The 22758-nt window shown below is 37.7% G+C and overlaps 1 protein-coding gene across 3 annotated transcripts in view; it reads left to right on the top strand.

Moving 5' to 3' along the window:
• Nrg4 (neuregulin 4) overlaps window positions 1-22758 on the top strand; it is a 129824-nt gene that overhangs the window by 105136 nt on the left and 1930 nt on the right. For all 3 annotated transcript variants that reach the window (XM_023712625.1, XM_023712622.1, XM_023712623.1), the window contains 3 exons: window positions 302-448; window positions 6033-6112; window positions 18747-18824. In XM_023712625.1, the coding sequence (XP_023568393.1) occupies window positions 302-448; window positions 6033-6112; window positions 18747-18763 (244 nt within the window). In that variant the 3' untranslated portion in view covers window positions 18764-18824. The remainder of the gene's footprint in view (window positions 1-301; window positions 449-6032; window positions 6113-18746; window positions 18825-22758) is intronic.

The following is a 22758-nucleotide window of genomic DNA, read 5'->3' as shown; positions in this document are numbered from 1 at the left end:
AAAGCTTATCAATACTTTGTATCAAAAAGAAAAGAAAAATATCAAGAAGACTTATTACCTTATAATTTATCCAGTGTTCCCAAGCCATTAGAAAATTTAAGACAATAAACAGACTTCATAAATGAATGCTGCATTTTTTTTAACTATCTCTGTGCGTGTTTTAGAACAATGGATCTAATTCTGCATTCAGCACTCTGAAAGTTAGACTGCTTCCTAACTTTCATGTCAGCTGGAAATCTCTTACAATATACTTTAATTAACAGAACATAGATGCATTCTTTATCTGAAGTTTCTCCTACAGGTGCGTTGAAAATTACACAGGAGCACGTTGTGAAGAAATTTTTCTCCCAAGTGCCAGCATCCAAACCAAAAGTAACCTGCTTGTAGCTTTTGTGGCATTGGCTGTTCTGGTCACCCTCACCATTGCAGCTCTCTACTTCCTTTGCAGGTAATCAACATAGAGACATACTCTTGAAAAAAAGTAATCCTGTATATAAAGTAGTGATTCCGCTAAATAATTACTTTTTTACATCTAGATGTTTTTCCAGTTTATGTTCAGGGTTATCTCTTGAATACAGTTTCTGTTATGTAGGTAAGAAGTCATTTTTAAAGGATTTATTTATTTGGTACAGGGTCTCACTACACAGCTCGGACTCATTATAATCCTCCTGTCTCAGCCTCCCCAGTACTGGGATTACAGGAATGTGGTACTGGAAATCAAACCCAGGTCCTTGTGCTTGCCAGGCAGGTGTTTAGACCACTGAGCTATCTCCTCAGCCCAAGAAGTCATTTTTAAAGCATCTTTTTTTTTCATTTATGTATTTGGTACAGGGTCGTGATCATTATGCAGCTTGGACTCGTAGTGATTTTCCTGTTTTTCAGCCTCCCCAGCGCTGGGATTACAGGTCTGTGCCACCACGCCTGGACTCTGTCACCAGCTCAGTGTACCCCAGAGAGGGGGTAGGCATTGTATGCAGGACCAGGGATTGAATCATGGTCCCTGCACTTACCAAAGCAATTGCTTAGCCCGCTGAGCTATCTCCCTGGCCCCATTTTTAAAGCATCTTAATCCATTAAGTTTGTTCTTTGTTACTGTAACTATTATTTTTATAGTTTGACTTCTCTGAACTACTGAGGTGTATGCACATTTCAGTATAGTCATCATGACAGAACACTCCAAATATTGGTCAAGGTCTATCTTAAACAAGTCTTGAATATGAAAAAGAAACAACTTATGCAATTACTATAAATAAAAGTTGAAAACATTGTTATCTAGGGTCTCCTTTTTATTCAGTGCCTGCTAGGTGGTGGGCATTGTATTTACCACAATGAATATAATAGTGAACAAGGAAGACATACTCCCTAATTTTTAGAGGAGACAAGTCTATTTGGCAAGATGGATAAATACACAGGAGACAAAAGAAAAAATTACCTTAATGAAATGATACTATCCATTGAAGGTGACTTTCATTCATTAGTATTGATTTTCATAAATTTTTTAAATTTTGTGAAAACAAATTAAGATGGAATTAAGTTTAACTCTCTGGTATCACAGCTTATCATTGATATTTATAAAATGCACATTGTATGCTCTCTGGTAGTTGTGAAAATGAGATGAGGGTAGTCATTAAAGAGATGTAAATTGACTTGATAATTTTATATGATCAGAAAGAGAACATGCAGGTAAAACAGTATTGCATAAAATCTGTATTTCTTTTTTTTAATCTGTATTTCTGAACTACTTTTCATCAAGGAAAAATTTGGATGGAGCTTCTTCTTAAGTATGTGGGATTATGTATTTTATTTCAAAAAGCATTACAGGAGAGACATCCAAATAGCTCAGTGGATTAAAGTGCCTGCTTAGGCAGACACAGGGGTGGGGAGTGCGATTCCCCCGCCCCCAGGGCGCACTGAGACTGGGCGTGGTGGCATGCACCTATAATCCCAGCACTTGGGAGACTGTAAACAGGAGGATCACTAGGAGTCCGATCTACATAGTGAAACCCTGTATACACTGTACACCCTGTCCTAAATACAAAAATAAAAACCTAAAAGCATCACAGGAGAAATCCAGGTTTTATATCTCATGCCACCTGAGTTCTTCATATAGAAAAATATACATACAAGTCCATTGTATGGGACTGTGTTTCTTAAAGGTGGCCGTTCAGTATCTCTCGTCCCTTAGAGCTCTATGGCAGTGTGGTCTTGTCATGCACCTACCCCATGGATTTTCACTTAAGTTTTTGAATCTGCATAAATTGTAGGATTGCTTTGGCCATAGAATACTGCAGGAGTGATACTGTTTTAACTAAGGACATAGCCTTTAAGTAGCCTAGTGACATCCATCTCTTGCCACTCCTACTCAGGATGCTTCCTCATAGAATTGGGACATGTGCCAGCCATGTCACTGAGCTATTGTAGGCATCCAGCTCACTGAACTCTCATCTGACTCCTGAAATAGCTGTAGTCTTACACAGATCCCAAGCAAACAGTTTTCCCCAATCACCAGGAATACTTAACAATTCAAAAAATAGATGCACTTAGTTGTCCTAGTTTGAATTTCTATACAAAATTTCATAGGATGACTGGCCCGAATAACAAAAGTTTACTTCTCACAGTTCTAGAAGCTGAGTGTCTGAGACTAGTCCGGTATGGTCAGGTTTGATGGAGACCCTGTTTCTAGTTTCAAATTGCCATCTTCTTGTTGTGTCCTCATGTGGTGGACTGTTGGGAAAGACTCAGGGGTGCTGGTGGCAAACAAAGACACACGGACAATTCATGTCAGCACAACAAGGGCTCGAGCAAACAGGCTGCCACCCTGCCTTCAGTCATTATTTTTATATATCTTGAGTCTCAGCCTTTGGGTTACTTTAGGTGAACATAACAAGATCCCATCATATGTGTCCAAGATTAATGTTTAGGCTATATGTGAGAACGTGTTAAGCATCTGGGAGCAAGGACACAAAAACAGGGTGTCCTCGAGTTCCAAGTGTTCTTGGTTACTCCTGCAGCTGTTGTTGCCCTGTTTTCTTTTTCCTTGTCCCACATGTCCTGCAGGTTATTCAGCATGCCTCTATGTATATTAACTCTTATCCCAACTGTGGACATAGAGAGTTCATCTGATTAGAAGGGCACTATGTAGGAAAAATAAACTGCCTTTATCGATACTCATACCACACCCACCAATACAGATGTCTGTGACCTCAAAATAAGACATAAATAAGAAAAACTGAAATTTAAGCCAGGCGTGGTGATGCACACCTATAGTGCTGGAGCAGTTGTAACCCCAAACTAATCTAGCAACTTAGTGACTTAACGAGATCCTGTCCCAAAAGTAAAAATCAAAAGAACTGGGGATGCAGCTCAGTGTGAAAGCTCCAGATTCAGTGCTTAATAAAACAAAAGGGAGAGAGAGGGGAAAGAAATAAATATAAAAGTATAAAATAAAAATAGACAAAGCTATCACAATAGTTAACTTTTAATGTTTCACTTTCAGAAATTTATAGGAAGATAAAAGTCAGTAGCATAAGATTTTAACAAGGTTGATCTATTAGACTTAACCTACAACACAATACCAATCATTATAAAATTCTTATAAGCTCATATACAGTATTGAGGGAATTATTTTGTATTGGCAATAAAGAAATTTTCAACACACATCAGAATTCTACCATTCATCTAGTTGTGGTGGTACATGAAGGTATTCTATGCTATTCAAGAGGCAGAGGCAAGATTGCAAAGTCAAGCCCAACCTGTACAACTTACCAAAATAAATGGTCTCAAAATAAATTGCCAAAAATTTATTTGGCAAAAATAAATTGATAAAATGGACTTAGAAGGTACCTGAGGAGTAGAATATTTGTCTAGCACACATGATGACCTATGTTCAATCCCCAGTATTGTGCAAGAAAAAAAAGATTGATATTATACTACATAGACTGTTATACTGTATTGTAGATCCTGAGCATGAATGACTATATTGGAAAATAAGTGACAAATGATAACTGTAGGAGGTTTTAAGCATACTTCTGTATAATTCATGGGTCAAATAACTTGTAATGCAGTTTAGGAAATATTTTTACCTAACTATAATGAGAATATTGTAATACTGTATTACACATCTGTGAGATGCCTGCCAGCAGGGGAAATTTATTATCCAAATATTTTTATGAAAAAAGACATCCTGAAAATAAATAAGCTTAATATTCTTTGTACTAGGTTATGAAAAGACTAGCAAAATAAATATCAGGAAAACAGCAATAAATAATAAAGAGCAGATATTAATTAAAATAGACATATAACATGTATAATAGAGATAATACTGCCAAAATTTGCTTCTTTGAAAAGATCGGTAAAATTGACAAACTGCTGTCTATAATTTTAAAAAAAGAGAGCAGATGCCCAAATGAACAATATTAGAAATATAAAAATTCTATCACTGAGATCATATAAGCATTTAAAATATAATAGTCAAGCTGGGCTGTAGCTTAATGTGGAGTCCATCCTTGCCTATCATTGTGAGGCTCTGGGTTCTATTTCTGTCAACATACACACAAAGAAAAATATGTTGTGTAATTCCATGATAGTGTACCTCAAAAAAGATTAAATGCAAAAATCTCTAAAAACATAGCTTCCCCAAACTTCCTATGCCTGTACCTATTAAAGCTACAACCAGTTGTGTGAGCTTACTCATATCATGGAAGGTATCTGTTCTCCTCAAAATCCACATACAGATGTTAATCTCATCCATAAAACACCTACATAGAAACATCTATGATAAATATCTAGTTGCCATGGCCTGACCAATGACTCTTTCATTTTAGACCATTTGCAAAATAGATATAAATTTAATTAGTAAGAAAAATAGCATCTTTAACATTCCTACAGAAATGACATTCATTAATTTTCAGATAAGGTTGTAATGTGCTTGAAATAATGTATTTTACATTTTTGAATGACAAAATAGGCAGAGGTAATTTTATATGAAGATATGATCAAAGATCTGTGTCTTAATGCCAAGAGCAGAATTTAAAAAATGAATAACTGTGGAATCTAAATATAAAATCTGTCATATACTGACCACAAGAAATGCTGTTGTGTTTGCAAAAACATAGTACTTTCAAAAATTAAAACAATTCATTGTTTACCATAACAGTTTCCAGGTCCATTAATGGTTGAAATTGCTTTAAGCTAAGGGCCCTGTGAATGTCATAATTACTGTTATCTTTGAATGAGGTCCAAGCTGATACTCAAAGAATGCTAAGATCTGGGTTAGAATCAAGGAGCAGAAACTAGAGTACATTCAGAAAAGGTTCCATTTTGCTATGGTAAATACAGTCTTGAACTTACTTTCATTAATGTAAATTTGTACTCCTGAGCATTGGCATATTGAAAACATTAAAGCAAGTTTATATTCCAAAATTTTATTTAATAATTACAATAATTTTTAAAAACTCTGCCATGATCACGAGTCATACCAATACTAATTGATGAGATAACAAAAAAATAATCTGATGAATTATAACCTTAAAAAGATCCACAATGTTTTTTTTTTTAATTGCTGTTAATAAAATAGTGCACAATAGCTGCCCTGTGTTACTAAAGGGTCCAACTAACAGTGGAAACTTTTTTTTTTTTTCAATATCAGTGATCAAACTTGGGACCCTGCACTTGGTAGGCAGGTAACTTATGTCACTGAGCTATACGCCCAGCCCTGGAAACTCACCTCTAAAAAACACAGAAACAGCTTCCTACGCCCCTAAGATATAGCATATAGGCCCTCTTAAAACAAAAAGGCCAAGTTTCAGTTTTTTGAATAAAATTAACTTCCAGATACAGTGGTTAAGTTCAAAATCTTAATTTGCTTTATAATTTTGTACAAGATGTTTGTGTTTCGTTTGAGAAAGATGGCTGCAATTGTGTTTGTTACCTGACGAATTTGCAAACAAAAACAAACTTTTGTTAAACCGTTTGTTTGTGACCCATATAGTACCTCCTTTCCCATCTGTGTGTTTCTTTCTCTGCTCTGTCAGGAAGGGCCACCTCCAGAGGACTAGCTCAGTCCAGTGTGATGTCAGCCTGGGAGAGATGAGCAGGACCAATGCCCACCACAGTGAGTACATTCAAAACAAAATGCTTAAAATCCCTCATGTGGTTCTTGTTCCACATCAGGATTTGGATTTGGTCTACATTAACCCTAAATTTTTTCCATCAATTTTATTTAAGCACCATTTTCACATGAAGATCTAAAATTTTTTTTTCTATTTTTAATCTGTATATTTATTTATTTTGTACAGGGTCTTGCTACAGTTTGGACTCATAGTGATCCTCCTACCTCAGCCTCCCCAGTTGTGGGATTACAGGTGTGCACCACAATACCAGGTTTTAGTGTCTGACACAGCATATGGTACCAGGGATAGAACCCAGGTCCTTGCGCTTGTCAGGCAAGCACTTAGACCACTGAGGTATCTCACCAGCCTGGAGATTTTTTTTTTTTTTTTTTAAGACAGGATCCTGCTATGTAGTTCTGGCTGGCCTTGAACTCATGGCAATCCTCCTGTCTCCTGCCTCCTAATTATGCTGGCATTACATGTATGTGCCACCATGCCTGATGAAGATAAATCTTTTATTAGCATTATGACATAAATCTTCTTTCTTTCTAAAATAAATTAAGGTTATCTCATGTTTTTAGCTGTAAGATACTGTACAGCTAAAAGGAACTGGTTTTCACAAGTATTCTGAGGGCTGGGGAGATAACTCAGTGGCATAAGTGCCTGCCTGGCAAGCGCGAAGTCCCAAGTTCAACCACTGGTACTACGAAAAAAAAATATTCTGCAGTAGACTGGTATATATGTAGCAAAGTAGTTTCACCTATATGATAAGTAAAGCCTTTGAGAAATTTGTGGACAAATTAATGTTTTTAAACTGTTTTGAAATTTCTACTGACTAAAATCGAAGAACAGATATTGGACTTAGTTCCTCGTACTTGAAATGGTTTTAAAAAATGGAGAAAACATATAAAGCAATGGTTTTATTTAAGACATTGACATTAGACAGCAAAAGACCATTAGCCTGATATATGGGAAACAGGGGGCTTGCCCCTTAACTCAGTTCTTTAAGTGGCTGCTTCAACAAAGCAGTCAGGCTCAGGTTGCTGTGGTTCGATCCTCACAACTCAAGCCAGCCAAACCTGCCCTGAAGGCATTCGGAGCAAAAAAAAAAAAAAAAAAATTCCTGATATATGGGAAATAGGAGGTGAGCCGAAGACTGCCTTCTGTTACTGCCTCACCAGACTTCTAGGCTGCAGCACATGGTGGGTGCCCCAGCTGAGCATGGAGAACACCAGAGTTGAGAATACAGATCTGAGAGACCTGTGAAAGGATTAAAGGCACCCAGTACTCACATCAGAGAAAGTGCCTCTTCCCAGTTAAAAAAACCTCACTATTCATAGGGCATAAGGGAGAACACATACACAAATGTTTTCCAGTAGTGGGGATAACTAGCCCTATGTTAAGGGCTGCTTCATACCATCTTACAAAATTAAAAGCACAAAGGGACCAGAAGCAAATTGTTTCCAAGTAACTGCATCCCATATCAGAGCTCAACAGTACAAAAATTATCCAGTTTTCAATAGGTGAAATTCACAATGTCTCATATTCAATAAAAGATAGCCCATCTTCAAAGAAGTGGGAAATCTGTTTAAAAATGAAAAACATCAGTACCTTGATATTCATGCAGATGTTAAACAGAACAAAAGGCTGACTCTCCCCTACAGAGAAAAAAAATCTGTCGGCAAACTCCAACTTGATTGGCAGCCAGGCCACTTCCTGTTCCCCAGTAGGCTGCCTATGACTTGGCCTCTCCTGCTGTTTGTCCTGCACCTCTCCATCAGAGTTGAGACTTCCCATTGGCACCACAGCTGCAGTAGTTAGTTCCATAGAATAAATACACACACGTTCTGTTTCTCTGGAGAACTCTAACATATCCACCTAAATACAAAGTTTAATATATGTGAGACAAAAACTAATAGAGTATCAAGAAAACAAGACAAACCCACAATTATCATCAGAGATTCCAATACCTTTCTCATAATGATTTGTAGAATATGTAGATTCTTTTTTTAAAAATGAAGATTTACTAGATTTTAGCTAGGGAGAAAGCTCAGTGGCTTTTGAGTGCCTGCCTGGCAAGTGCAAGGTCCTGAGTTCAATCCCTGGTACAAAAACAATAACAACAAACAAGGGCTGGCGAAATAGCTCAGTGGATTAAAGCGCATGCAAGCAGGTGCAGGGGCCTGGATTTGATCCCCGGGGTGCACTGAGAGGGCAATTGAGACTGGGCATGGTGGCACATGCCTGTAATCCCAGCTCTTGGGAGGCTGTAAACAGGCAGATCACTACGAGTCTTATCTAGTAGTGAGACTCTGGACACCCTGTAGACCCTTCCCTAAAATAAACACACACACACACACACACACACACACACACACACACACAAAACCCAATAAACAAACAAACAAAAAAAACCCCCTAGATTTTAACAATACATAGTCATATCAAGGAACTGAACATAGTATGTATCCATAAAACCCTCTATCTAAACAGTAGAATGCACCCATATATTTATCATTATAAACAATACACTGATTTATAATAGCAAATCTCAGTACATTTGAGGATTCAATTTATATAAATTTTTCACTAACCATAATGTAATTACTTAAATCAATGATAGAAATGTCCTTGGAAAAATCCTTAAATATTTGGAAACTGACTAACACATCTAAATGTTTAACAAATAAATAAAAATAAATAAATAAATCAAAGGGCCTCTGGAACTGAATGAAAATGAAAGCACATCTTAACAAAATTTTTAGCATGATACAGAAGCAGCAATTGGATAAACTTAGAGCAGTAAACGTCGACATCAGAAAAATACTCTCAAAATAATGATCTAATCTTATGTCTAAAAAACCTATGAAAACTCCAAGGTAATCAGAAGAAAGGACATAAAGGCCAGTACAACAGGAATCAGTACAATAGGAAACAAAAAGGACAATCCAAAAAATAAATTTCTAAAACCAAAAGCTTGTTTTCTAAGGTCATTAAAATTTGTAAGTCTCTTAGCATACTGATTGGATCAAAAAATGAAGGTATAGGTTAAGGAGATAGCTTGGTGGCCTAAGCACCTGCCTGGCAAGCACAAGGTCCCAAATTTGATCCCTAGTACCACATGCCCAGAAACCCTAGCGCATTGTGCTAGCCCCAAAACTAGGCATAGTGACGCATGCCTATAATCTGTGTGCTGGGGAGACTGAGGCAGGAGGATCACCAGGAGTCCGAACTGTGTAGTGAGACCCTGTACCAAATAAATAAATTTTTAAAACATATATATATATATATTTTTTGAAGATATACATTAACAACATCAAGAATAAGTCAGGTATTTTCCTCAAAGTGCTTAAGTGCGGAGGATTCAACATTGCCAAACAGAGGAAGGATCACATTGCGGTTACTCATAGAAAATACCTCAAAACATAGGTAGTTGGAAGAAAGGGAGGGACATACATCCTGATACCAAAACCAATCTGAAGTAAAAGACTTGAATATTAAACAAAACAAAAGCATAGAAGGAAGCACCACTCTGGGAAATGCCCTGAAAGCTGACAGACTGTAATAGTATGGCAAACTCAATCCATACAGGATAAATTTGGGATATAAGGCCCTATAACCTCTTTTGCCTTCTTCCAGAAAGAATACATTGTATCCTGGCAAGAAATTTTACTGGCACACAAAGGAGCAAGTGACTGGGAAGCTGCTCCCTCCACTATGGGCTGCCAATTTTTGTTTTCTCTTTTGTCCTATGCCATAGCAGCTAACTGAAACCTTTAACCTCTAGCAACAAGGTTAGAGACTGAAGCCTCAGTGGTGAAGGTATTGAGTACAACAGTATTACCCCTCCTGCTGTGCTCCTAGAAGTGTGAGAGGGATGCAGAACTTAACCTTAAGTCAGTGGGGCAACAAGTGGGAAGTTATGACTTCTCTTAATGCATGAGTTGGCCAACAGCATTCTCCCTGCCCTGCCACAGTGGTGCAAGAGGAGAGGGATGTACCAGACATGTGGAACAGAGGCTGTGCAAGGGCTGGGAGGATATGACTGTATATAGGCCTGGGAGAGGCCTTTGGCTCTCTTGGTCCTAGGGTTGCCACAGCAACTGGAAGAGCAACACAAGAGACACAGGGTAAGGAGCCAGGCGGGGGAAGGATGTGCAGAAAGTTGCTAGGTGAAGTCTCTGGGGCTGGGGAGATAGCTCAGTGAAATAAGTGCTTGCCTGGCAAACACAGGGTCCTGAGTTCAATCTCTGGTGCTGAAAAAAAAAAAAAAAAGACTGGCTCCAGCGCACACGTCTGGAGGCCATGATCAGTCCCACACCTAGTACTAGTCCTACTGCCGACTTGGTGAGGCTACCCATAACATCTGGAATCTGATTTGAACACTATCACAGAACTGAGGAACTTTATTTTTGCTGTTATTGGTTTGCTTTTCCTTTTTTGTCTTTTTTTATGGTTTAGGTTTTTACTTTTATTATTTCCATTGTTTTTCTCTCTCTACTGAATTTATTTCTTGATTTCTTTTTATATTTTCATGTCAACAAACCTTGTCTCTGGTCTTTCTGGTTCATTTCAATATCACCTTGCTTTCTCCTTCATTCTTTGTCTCCTTTCCTATTCTCTAATTTCCCAAAGCTTGGGTGATCATCCTTTGTCCTTCAGCCTTGCTTCTATTATTCCACCTTTTTTTTTTTTTTTTCCCCCTTTGGTGGAACCGGGGATTGAACTCAGGTCCTTGTGCTTGCCAGGCAAATGCTTATTCTACTGAGCCATCTCCCGGCCAGCCTTGCTTCTATTATATTTCTCTTCATTCATCTGTTTTTCCCTCTCCCTCTTAACTTTTCCCCACACAGGATAAAAATCACTGTATTGAGGGGCCTCTCACAGCTACAACTTCCAAACTTATGTAGGATGTTATATAGCTGTAGATCTTGCTTCTATGGTTAAAAGTACCAAATTAATAGTCACCATAGCTTCCATTTCTAGGCTGTGCTTGATGATATTATTATTGCTAATTGTACTACTTTGGCCAGCATACTATACCTTTTATAATCACTTGTTCTCCCTTGTATGACAACATTGTGATTGTCTAGGGTCATATCATCACCATAGTCTAGTACTGAAGGGCTGGGTGCTGAGCCAAATAGCAACATCTCATCCCTAATAAATTGGGAAAGTAGGATCTTGGGAAACATATAAAGGCCAAGAACCATCTATACCTGGAAGATATCTGAGAAATAGACATTTCCAGGGAAGCATCCAAATAATGATAAAGCACCAACCAAGAGCAATTTACAAGCAACAAAGAAAAAATAATAAAAATTTTAAAAACAAAAAATCATGACACACAGAAGCAAAGAGAAAGATTACACCCCAGCTCCATCAAAAAAAAAAAAAATTACAAAGACCATAATTTCAAGAACAGCAATAAAGCTAGAAGGCAAACTAAGGAATTACACAGAGGAAAAAAGACAGGAAATCAACAAAATAAAAATATTACAAGGATAAACCAATATATATGTTACAACTATCAATGTAAATGGTCCACATTCACCAATCAGAAAAAAAAGACTAGCAAATGGATCAAGAAACAAGATCCAACAATATGCTGCACCCAAGAAACATTTAACTCAAAAAGAAACTCATAGACTGAAAGTCAGAGGATGGAAAACAATACTTCAAGGACAGGAACCCAGAAAAAGGGGTAACTATTGCATTTGCAGACAAAGTGAACTTCAAGCCAAGACTGATCAAAAGAGACAAAGGTCTGTACATACTTGTTAAGGCAAAACTCAGTATCTCAATTTTTTTTTTTAATACAGTGAGGTACTACTTTGGTATAAAGAATAAAATTGAGATATTTTTAGTTAAATGAATGCACCTCGAGACCATACTCTTAAGTGACATAAATTAGGCATATGAAAATATTGCATTTTGCCTCTGGTATGAGGAACTAAAAGTGTAAAAAAGGCTCAAAATGTGTAACAGTGCAAAATAGGAAGAAAGCATTTGATGAAAAGAGGCACAATTGAGGGAAAAGGGAGAAAGAAAGGGAAAAGTAAAAAAGCTTTTGTAAATAAGGAGGGGAAGAGAGGTTGAAGGTAGGGTAGAGGAATGGGGGAAAAAGAAAAAAGAACTAAGATATATAATGCCCAGGTACAAGCCAGGTGTGGTGGTGCACACCTATAATCTCAGCACTTGGAAGGCTGAGGCAGGAAGATTGCTGCGAGTTTGAGGGCAGCCTGAGCTACAAAGTGAGTTCAAGGCCAACCTGAATTGCATTGTGAAACCTTGTCTCAAAAATCAATCACCACATGCTGTGCTGGCCCCACCCCCGGGCAAGCAAAACTGGCCACTGAGACCAGGCGTGGTGGCACACACCTGTAATCACGGCATGGGGGAGGCTGAAAACAGAAGGATCACTATGAGTCTGAGCTGCGTAGTGAGACCCTGTACTAAATACATTTAAAATGAAAAATACCTGTTCCATGTTATGCCTAAGATGTTTGATATTCAGACAGACAGGTTAAGCTTAACAGCCTAGGTTTGTATGGTAATAACAATAAGCTTGTCTTCTGGATAGTTAACAACCTAAGTTTGCAGACCAAAATTAGAGAAAAAGGAGGGCCACAAGGAAAGCCAACATTTTGGCCCTAGCCTTCGAAGGTCAATTAAGACTCAGGACATAGGAGAACTTGTACTGTAATGTCATGTAACTCAATAGTGTCCCAAATTTTCTGATCAAGGAGATTATGGGGCCAAAGAGGAAAGTGATCGATGATGTAGAGTGTGCCTAAGGAGAGTCACATGGAGAGAAAACATCCTCTCAGGCTTTCACAGAGAGCACATTGGCCAAGCAATGGCCGTGACTCATCCACATGGCTGACACTGACAAAGGATCTACAATCTGAGGTACAGGATCTCAGGATAAATCCTGAGGGGATTTCACTGACCTTATCAGACCCAAAAGCTATAACTCTTGTTGCCTAGGTCTTGCTTTATCTTTACCATCCAGCAGAAAAGTATAAAAACGAAATATAAGAAATAAAGCCATGCTGTTATGTTGAGCTGCAGGGGACTCAGGTCAACAATTTCTGACATTGCCAGTCAAGCAGAAGACCCAATACTATTATGGACTACTGGACTCTTTTAGAATAGTTTGCTGAGTTAACACACCTATAATACTCAAATACCGGAACTTAACAAAAAAAAGGGGATACAGATGAATGTCCATTTTGTATCTGTGTATTCAAAGTGGTTAGGACAGATAGTTACATTCTCTTAATGAATAGAGGGATTTGTTCTAATGGTGTTTGTAAATAGGATATCATGTCCACATCTTGTACAGCAATTAACCACTAGGAAGAATGTATGCAATGTGTTAATTATTGAAACTGTCCTACCAATTTGGTTTGAAACTGTCTCATTGCTATTTATTTCTCAATAAAATTACGGAAAAAAACATAAGTTGAAAAAAAAAATAAATACATTAAAAAAAATCATCAATTAGCCAGCCTTCCAAGGCACAAATTCTCTTAGGATGAATATGTTCATTATGTGTATCTAAAATGTACAAATAAAGTTTTTAATTTAAAAAAGAGCTTGTCATACTACAGATACACATGCAAATCAATCTTTATAGCAGCACAATTAATAATTGCTAAGTCCTACAAGCAGCCTGTATACCCATCACAGATGATTGAATGGAATAAAAAATGACAAATTTGAGGCATTTCTGGAAAATGGATATACCACAAAAATGTAATACTGAGTGAAATAAGTCAGAAACACAAGCTTAAGTACTGTATAATATCAGTCATTTGAATGAGGCAAATACAAAGAAAATTATTTAGAATCAGTAGAAAAGCACAAGGGGACACATCCTGTCCTATAAGTAGGGGTCTAAGGGACACAATGGACAAGGGGTGAGGAGAAGGGGAAAAATATGTGCCATGTATAGGAAGCTAATAACTTCAATCACTGTAGAAATTATATTTAATAACATGAGCTAAGACAGTATCATTATGTAAAAGGTGACAGGCAGAGGGGAGGGAAAGGAAAGGGGATTAGAAGAAAAAAACATGCTGACAAGCTGTAATATGTACGTGTAACCACTCCCCAAGATGAATGGAAATTGTTAACTACAAACATGTACTAATAAAATTAAACTAAAAAAAAAAAAAAGTCAGGCAACATTCCATCATACATGTCAAAAGGATAAGGGAAGATTTCAACATCTTAGATTAAGTATAAAAATTATTTGAAGACAACTACCAAACCACTCTCAGAGATAACTTGAATAGTCTCATAATCATTATAGAACTGAAATGTACATATAGAAACTTTCCCACTATGACAATTCCAAGCCCAAATGGCTTAGTTGGTGACTTCTGTCAAACTCTCAAGGAAGAAATAACTATCCTATACAAACTCTTCCAAAAAAAAAAAAAAAAGAACTGAAAAAGAGAAATGCATCTTATGATAGCACATAATTAGTAGTTGAACTATGTTGTAAGATCGTATACAGGTATTTAAAAATCATCTTCTATACCAATAACAAGTGGATATGGAAAATGGAAAAATGGTACCATTTGCAGTAGTATCTCAAAATACATAGGGATACAGCTACCAAAAGATGTATAAAGCACTGCTGAGAAATGAAGACAACTAAATGGAGATATGTTGTGTGTATGAGTTTGGAAGATTCAGTATTGCAAAGATGTCAGGTCTCCTCAAAAGCAGTGCCATCCCAGTCAGAATACCAACAAGTGTTTCTGTGGTGTATGACAAAGTGATTATAAAAATCAACCGGAAAATGCAAACGTGCTAAAATAGTGAAAATTTTGAAGCAGAACAAGTCGAAAGCCTTAAGCTACAGGATTTCCCACCATATACATGTTTGAACCCTAGAGACATTACACACACAAAAAGACAAGTATTATATGATTACTTTTTATTTTTCTATAGTATTTCAGAAAAGATTATACTTTTGTGCGATGCCTAGAATACCAAATGTATGAAGACAGAAAACAAAACAGTGATAACCAGGGGCTGGGTAGAGAATAACATGGTTACTACTTAATAGGTACAACAGCTTTATTCTGGAATGATGCAGTGTTCTGGACAGGTACTGGTGATGGTAGCTACAGTATTATTTTACTTACTTTCACCAAACTTGAAAATGATTAAAAAGGTAAATTCTGTTACATATGGTTCACCATAAGTGTAAGTCAACCAAACTGATAGAGATGCCATACTAACTGAAGCACTCAGATGATGGACTGAATTTTTAATGTGCTCAGAATGGTCAGTTAAATTATCAAAAGGCTGAGATAATGTGTTGCTGTACTTTATAACTGAGTTCGAGGCATGTATTTTTATGGTTTTGGAAGTATGCTGGTCTTTATTTGTAATAATATCTAGAGCACATTAATTTATAAATTGTTTGATGGCAAAACTCAAGTGAAAAAAATTTCAAAAAGCACTGAAAATCTTTAATGATCATGTTAATTGGGAAGTTCTACAGGCAGGAACTCTGTATGATGTGATAGGAAGCAGTGTCCTGCCACAAGGCAGCACAAGCATCTGTGCTTGTAATTCAGTAGCATTTATCTTTTTTTCTTCTCAAAATGTTTGATGGGATGGTAAAAACTCAATTATTTTTTTTAGAAACCATGCTAATATAAAATGAATTCATATTTTGACCTCTTCCTGTTTGTAAGGACACATTAGTAAAAAAAAAAAAAAAAAAAATGGGAATGACCTTACAGACTTTCCATGCCTAAATAGATGGTAGTTAAACTGGAGAGTTTGGGAACTTAAATATATTTTGGTACTAGGAATGAAGCCCAGGGTCTTCACACTAAACTACATTCCAGCCATTTTTGAGACATCTTTGAGACAGCATCTAAGCTGCCCAGGCCCAGCTCAAACTTCTGATCTTCCTGCCCCACCCTCCCAAGAGTGCTGAGATTACATGTGTATACCAGCATATCTGGATAATTATTTTTTTAATGGAGGAAAGAAGACTTCATACAAATAGTTAAAAACCAGGGTAAAGTAAGTATTGGGCCTAACTCAACCTTTTTTTTTTTTTTTAACTCAATCATTTTTTTGAGGTCAATCACTGGATTTCTCTAAAGCTGTAACTGTAAGGGAAATAAAAGGAATACGTTTTATCAAAATGTGTCATGAAAATAAATTGGCATCTAAGCTGAAGTGAATTAGCATTTAATATTAGCTTATAATTATGAAAATCATAGCATATACATGCTAAAACATTCAAAGGGCCCTTCTTCACCAAGAGTGCTCCTGCTACCACCACAAAGTGGTATTTCAGCTTATCAGCTGCTCTGATAGATGTGTTCATGTCACCTTGTGTACTCCTTTCTCAAATCCCCAGGTAATCTTCCCAACTTGTCCAGAAAGAAACCTACATGTAAAGTCCTAGCATACATTTACATTCTCTTCTCCCTCATTTTTTGTTGTTTCTTGGGGGCGGGGGTAGAGGGGTAGAGCCGAGGACTTGAACCTAGGAACTTCATACCAAACTACATCCTCAGTCTTTTATTTTATTTTGACAGTTTTCCTAAGTCACTGAGTGGTCCAAGATAGGCTAGAAATTTGTCTTCCTGCTTCACCTCCTGAAGTGCTGGGATTACAGGAATGTGCTACATGTCACTCTTACCTCTCTACTGAAATGCCTTCATGCCAAAAATACAATTAGAAAGCAGAGTAATGCTAAAGTCATGAACATTATGTGCCTGTATATATGAGGCACTGAGGTTATTTCAAATCCATGAGATCATATAATTTCTTTAATGTATTTAGTACAGGGTCTCGCTGTGTAGATCAGACTTGTAGTGATTCTCCTATTTTCAGCCTCCCAAGCACTGGGATTACAGGCACACACCACCACACCCAGTCTCAGTTGCCGCCTCAGCATGCCCTGGATCAAACCCCGGCCCCTGTGCTCTGCCTGAGCAGGCGCTTTAGTCCGCTGAGCTATCTGGCCAGCTCTCCAGGTCATGTAATCTTGAGAACCATGTAAGGCAGATATACTAATTTCACTCTACAGTGAAAGGCTGAGAGAGACTAAAATCATGAAACTTAAAGGTAGAGAACAAGTATTTAAATTCAATTTCATGTTTTTCTTTCCACATGTACACATCAGTATAAACAAGAGTCTAAGTACTCATTGGTTAGAGGAATCTCTGTCCACCTGAAACTTCAGTTGGTCACATCACTTCATAGTCCTGGTGTTTCTTTGAATATTTTCTTGCTGTTACTCATTCTAGCACTCTGCCACTCTAGGCTTATTAGAACTTTGGATAACAGTCTCTTGCTCTGTGCCTCCACCTTGAAAGGCTGCCCTCTGCCATGTGTCCCTCTGCCTTGGAGCCACCTGAGTATGGAATGAAACCTCCAGTAACTGTGAGCTAAATAAACCTTTCCTTCCTTCATTTTGACTGTTGGGTATTTGTCCCAGCAATGAGAGAAGAGTAACTAAGACAGAGCAGCGTGAATAATATTAAAGAGCTGCTCTACAGAATGACTGCCTGGGTATGGAATCTGGACACATGTGACCCAGTGATGTTGAACGAGACTGATATCCACAGAAGTTGGCTGTGGACAAGACAATGAAATTTCTGATTTTATGGAATTTCCACTCTGAGAAAAATTTCAGATATTTTTATAAATTTCTTTTCTTTTTTTTTTTTTTTTTGGTGCAACCAGGGATTGAACTCAGGCCCTTGCGCTTTCCAGGGAAGCACTTATTCCACTGAGCCATCACCCTGGCCCCTTTTATAAATTTCTTAAATAGCCCTAACTTGGTCAGATTTCAAATGTAGTTATTATGTAGTGACTACTTTTCTGCATTTGATCTAACTTAAGCCATTATGCTAGATTCTGGATTCTATATAATGGAAACCAAACTGATAATGATATAGTTTCCTAAATATGGCCATAATCATTAGAATCTGGTTATTATTATGTGTAAGAGTAAAATAAAGTGAGAAACTGTGTTCTCTTATTTTCAACAGAGAACTATGTCATCAGCCCATGAACAAGTCCTTTCTACAGTAAAGAAACTACTTAGCTATGCTTGGACACATTGTTTCAAAATTACTGAAAGAGTTATTTCTGTATTCCTTTTACAATTAATATTATGTTGTGAATAAGTTCTACCAAAAGGAAATTTAAACAGTGACATGAACCACTTCTAAATCAGGATCTTAAAAGAAAAGGATATTAACAATCTTGGCTTAATTTTTCTTTCTTGGATAAGAAGACTCAAGCCTTTCAGATTACAGAGAAAACCAGAGTTGAAGGCTACGAGGATATGCACATAAATAACTTATATGCTGTTTAAAAAAAAAAAAAAGAACTTTGGATAGAAGAGGTAGGCAGGAAGGAATGGCAGAGGCAGGGAACTTGTGAGGGACTAGAACAGTGACAGTTCTGCTGAGGAAGGATGGAGGGCAGCAACAGCTGGAAATGTCAGCTAGTCTAATCACTATACCTTTTATCACAGCCAGAAGCTCGGGCTTATGTTTGTGCACAGAATGACAGTGCAGGAAGGTGTGGATGAAGAGAAATCGAAAGAACAGCTCATTTCCAAATTATTTCCCACAGGTCATGGAGGATACTGAAGAAACAGTGTGAACTACAGCAGTTTTCACCTAACAACAGTAGAAAGTGAAATACCATAAGGTAAAACAAATTCAAAACATTAATCCTTTCAACAGAAGACCCGGTAAACACTGCACCTTAAGGCAGCCTGTTCTGATGGTGCACATGTGTCCACAGGGCACTGCTGCTGCCCAGCGAGCAGGGAGTGACTGCAGGTCCATTTCTCCCTGTAGGTGATAGTGGTGAAGTCTCAAGGGCAAACCTGCCCACAGCTTGGAAAGAAAGCTGTAGACATTTAAGGTGACCTTAGGAAAAAAAGATGTAAATCCTTTCGATGCAACTAGTGTTTGGTTTAGGGCTTCAAAAAACCCCACCTCAACAGATGCTTTCAGTAGTCTCAAAAGTTTCTAAGAACAGATAAAACTGTGCAACCATTTCACTGGGCATTCGAAAAAAAATAGGCAGATTTTACACTGAAAGGTGTATTTTAATACTGATAAAATGGTCTTTTTAAATAGAAATTGATTTCAGAGATCAGTGAAACCTAAACCTCAAAGTATGAGGTTAGAAAAGATGGTGTAATAGTGAAAATACCAATGGAAATATTTAGGATTGTTATTCTTACGTTGTTAAACTCCAATCCTATTTTCTTGACCTTAATTTTTACTGTAGGATTTTGGAGAATGCAGTTTTCATCTCTTGGGGGAAACATTAAAAACTGGTTTGGTTAGAGTAATTTTCCATTTTTTCCACCTAAACTGTACTGACTCTTAAAAAAAAAAAAAAGCAGAACTTTTAGGAAGTGGGAAAACACTTGTAGCAGCCCAGGAGAGTGGTGTTCCGATCACAGGGTGAAAAAGTTGAAGCAGAGGAGCACACACTGGCCAAAGGCCAGCCCTGAATCACATTTTTTCAGAACTGGTGAATAAAATGGCTTTTGGGCACACGCCTTGTTCATGAAGGATGGGTGGGCAGATGGACTTGTCACTGGTGTTTCAGTCCTTTCTCCACTCACGCATTCTTTGTGACAAATACAGGTGTGAGGCATCAAGACAAGGATAAAATGAAAAGCTCTTGTGTAATTGTTTTAAAGGCTTCAGCTTTAGAACAGTTTTAGACTTACAGCCTTAATAATTCAACTTGATTTTTCTACTTTGCAGTGGTACAAAAGTGGTATGCATTCATTACAAACTGCACTGAGTTCTGACTTCCCGGTTATCTGTGCAAGATGCAATCATGGGATGCTGGCCAGAAGGCTGCACTCTACTAAGAGCTACCTGAGCCAGCGCAGATGCCGATGGCTTCAGTGCCGTGTGGTTACACTGTGACATCTGGTAGCTGGGTGTGCATGTTACTTAAGGGTGCTTTCCATGTGGGTCTATCCAGACATGGCCCCACTGAGGGGCAGGGAGCAGATTTGCTGTGTTACCTTCCATCAAGCTTTTTGGTCAGTCAACACAGTGCACCAGATTAGTGAGCACTCACTAGTCCAGATTTGGAGTGCCATTTATGGACTCTGACTAGCGCACAGCACGTGACCCTCCACTACAGCACTATGTGCAACAAGCCCGCTGCCCTAAACCTGTGCTGTTTATTCTTACAATCACTTAGCAGCACGCAATTAAGGGTTCCTCTTCTTGTGGCAGGAAAGTGTTTTGGGTTTGTTGTTTTTTGGTTTGTTTTTTGTTTTTTTTTAAACAGGTAGGGGGGCAGGGGAGATAGCTCAGTGGAATAAGTGCTTGCCTGGCAAGCTCAAGGTCCTAAATTCAATCCCTGGTACCGCAAATAAATAAATAAATAAATAAATAAATATTTAAAAATTCAGTTCTAAAAACATTACTGTGGAAGAACGTTAAGACTGTTTTAACTACTTTGTAGTTTTATGAAGTGCGCTCACTTTGTGAGCAGCCACTGCCAGTTCAATCTCCAGAGCTTTTTAATAATTCTCTATTAAAATCTTTGCACACTGCAATCTCTACTTCTTAACCCCAACACCAACAGAAAGTAGTTTTTTGGTTGTACATTTTACTATTACAGAGCTTAATGTAAGGGGCATCATACTGTACTTTTGTAGCTTCTTCCATTTAACATAATGCTCCCGAGGCTCACCCACATGTACATCAGAGTTCAGTTCCATTAATGGCCAAATAACAGTCCTTTGAACAGATATATTGCATCTTTTCTTCCAATAAGCACTTATTTCGAGCTCTGACTGCAATGAACACTGCTGCAGTGCAGTGTACAAATATGCCTTAGGCTTCTGCTTTTTAAAAAAAATATTGGCATAGGAAGTCATGTGATTGACAATTTCATATTTCATTTAAAAACTATGATGTGTGCCATACACATGTGCCACTTTACAGTTCCACCAGCAATGCTCAGGAGTGGAAATTTCTTCCTATCTTTGCCAGCATTTGTATGAAAGGTCACAGAAAGGTATTGTGGGTTCTGCATTTCCTGTTGTTTACCACTGTTGGTCATCTTTCATGTGCTCAGTAGCCAGAGGTATGTGTACGTTCTCTAGAGACCTGGAGGTCCTTTGCCAATTTTAAATCAAGCTTTGTTTATGTTACACTTTTGTTCTGTATGTATTCTAGATGTTAAATCCTTATATATGCACTGCAAATATTTTGTTTCATTCTGAGGACTGCCTTTGAGGCTTGGTATCCTTTCATACACAAAGTTTAGTTTTGGTGAAGTCCAGTTTGTTCTACTTTTGCTGCCTGCAAATTTAGTATTAAATCCGAGAAATCAATGCCAAGTTCAGTATCTTACACTTTTCCATTTTAATTTTTACAAATCTTTTATTTGGTACCAGGTCTCACTACGCAGCTCACTCATATGTGATCCTCCTGTTTCAGCCTCCCCAGAGCTGGGATTACAAACGTGCGCTACCACGCCATTTCAGTGATGGCAGGGCCTGCCCAGGGTTCCAAGGCCAGCTTCACATGTGATACTGGGGATTAAACCTGGTCCTTGCGCTTGCCAGGCAGGTGCTTAGACTCCCAAGCTATCTCCCCAGCCCCTACTTTTCCATTTTCCACTTGAAGTTTGATAGTTTTTATGCTTGTATTTAGGTTTTTGACCCATCTTGTTATTTTTGGTATATGCTATTAGGTTGGGTCCTAACTTGATTCATTAGCATATGACTATCTTATTTACCTGGCACCACTTATTTTGACTGTCCTTTCCGTATTGAAAATAATCTATGTATTCTTATGAAAAAATCTTATAGAAAGGCTTCTTTTCTAGGCTATTTTATTCTACTGATTCTTCTGTCTGCAAGAATCAGATCCAAAGTCAGGTTCGAGTTTTCCAGTTTGTTATTCAAGATTAATTTGCAAGAGTGACTTGGCTACTTGGGGTCCTTTCAAATTATATCGCATCTTCAGGATGTAGTTATTTCTGCAAAAGAAAAGCCAATGGGGTTCTGAGCAACTACATTAAATCTGTAGGTTACTATTCATCAGAATTGACATCTTAGATGTATTTGTCTTTAGCCTCTTTCACTTGTTTTGCAGTTTTCACTATGTGTAAGCTTTCTCTGATAACTCCTACATTTATGCTCAATACTATTCTCACAATTTTTTCATCTTCATTAATGTATGGAAATGTTAGATTTTATCTTTGTATCCTGTTGTTTTGGCAATTCACTTACTGGCTGAAACAATCTTTTTGTGGCTGTTAAGTTTTCTACATGTAACAGCATATAGAATGAGCATGGAGGCACTTGGATTCAAAACCCTGCCTTTCAAAAAAACCGAAACAAACTTTCAACCTTCTACTGCTGTGGGATTTTTCAGTAGGCCTTTTATTATGTTCATGTAAGTTTAGGGTTTGTTTTTCTGAATGTTTTCAATCACAAAGGGGTACTAAATTTTATGAAAGGCTCTTCCTGCATTACTTGAGTGTCACAGGTCTCCCCCTGCTATTAATGTGGTATACTATAATGATCCATTTGATGTTGAATCATCCTTGCATTCTAGAAATATTATGGTTGTGCACAACTCTACAG

The sequence above is a fragment of the Octodon degus genome, unplaced genomic scaffold (genome assembly GCF_000260255.1).
Source record: "Octodon degus isolate 3935 unplaced genomic scaffold, OctDeg1.0 scaffold00026, whole genome shotgun sequence".
Classification (NCBI taxonomy): domain Eukaryota; kingdom Metazoa; phylum Chordata; class Mammalia; order Rodentia; family Octodontidae; genus Octodon; species Octodon degus.
Note: the sequence above shows the minus strand (reverse complement) of the source record. Positions and strands in the feature narration are given on the sequence as shown.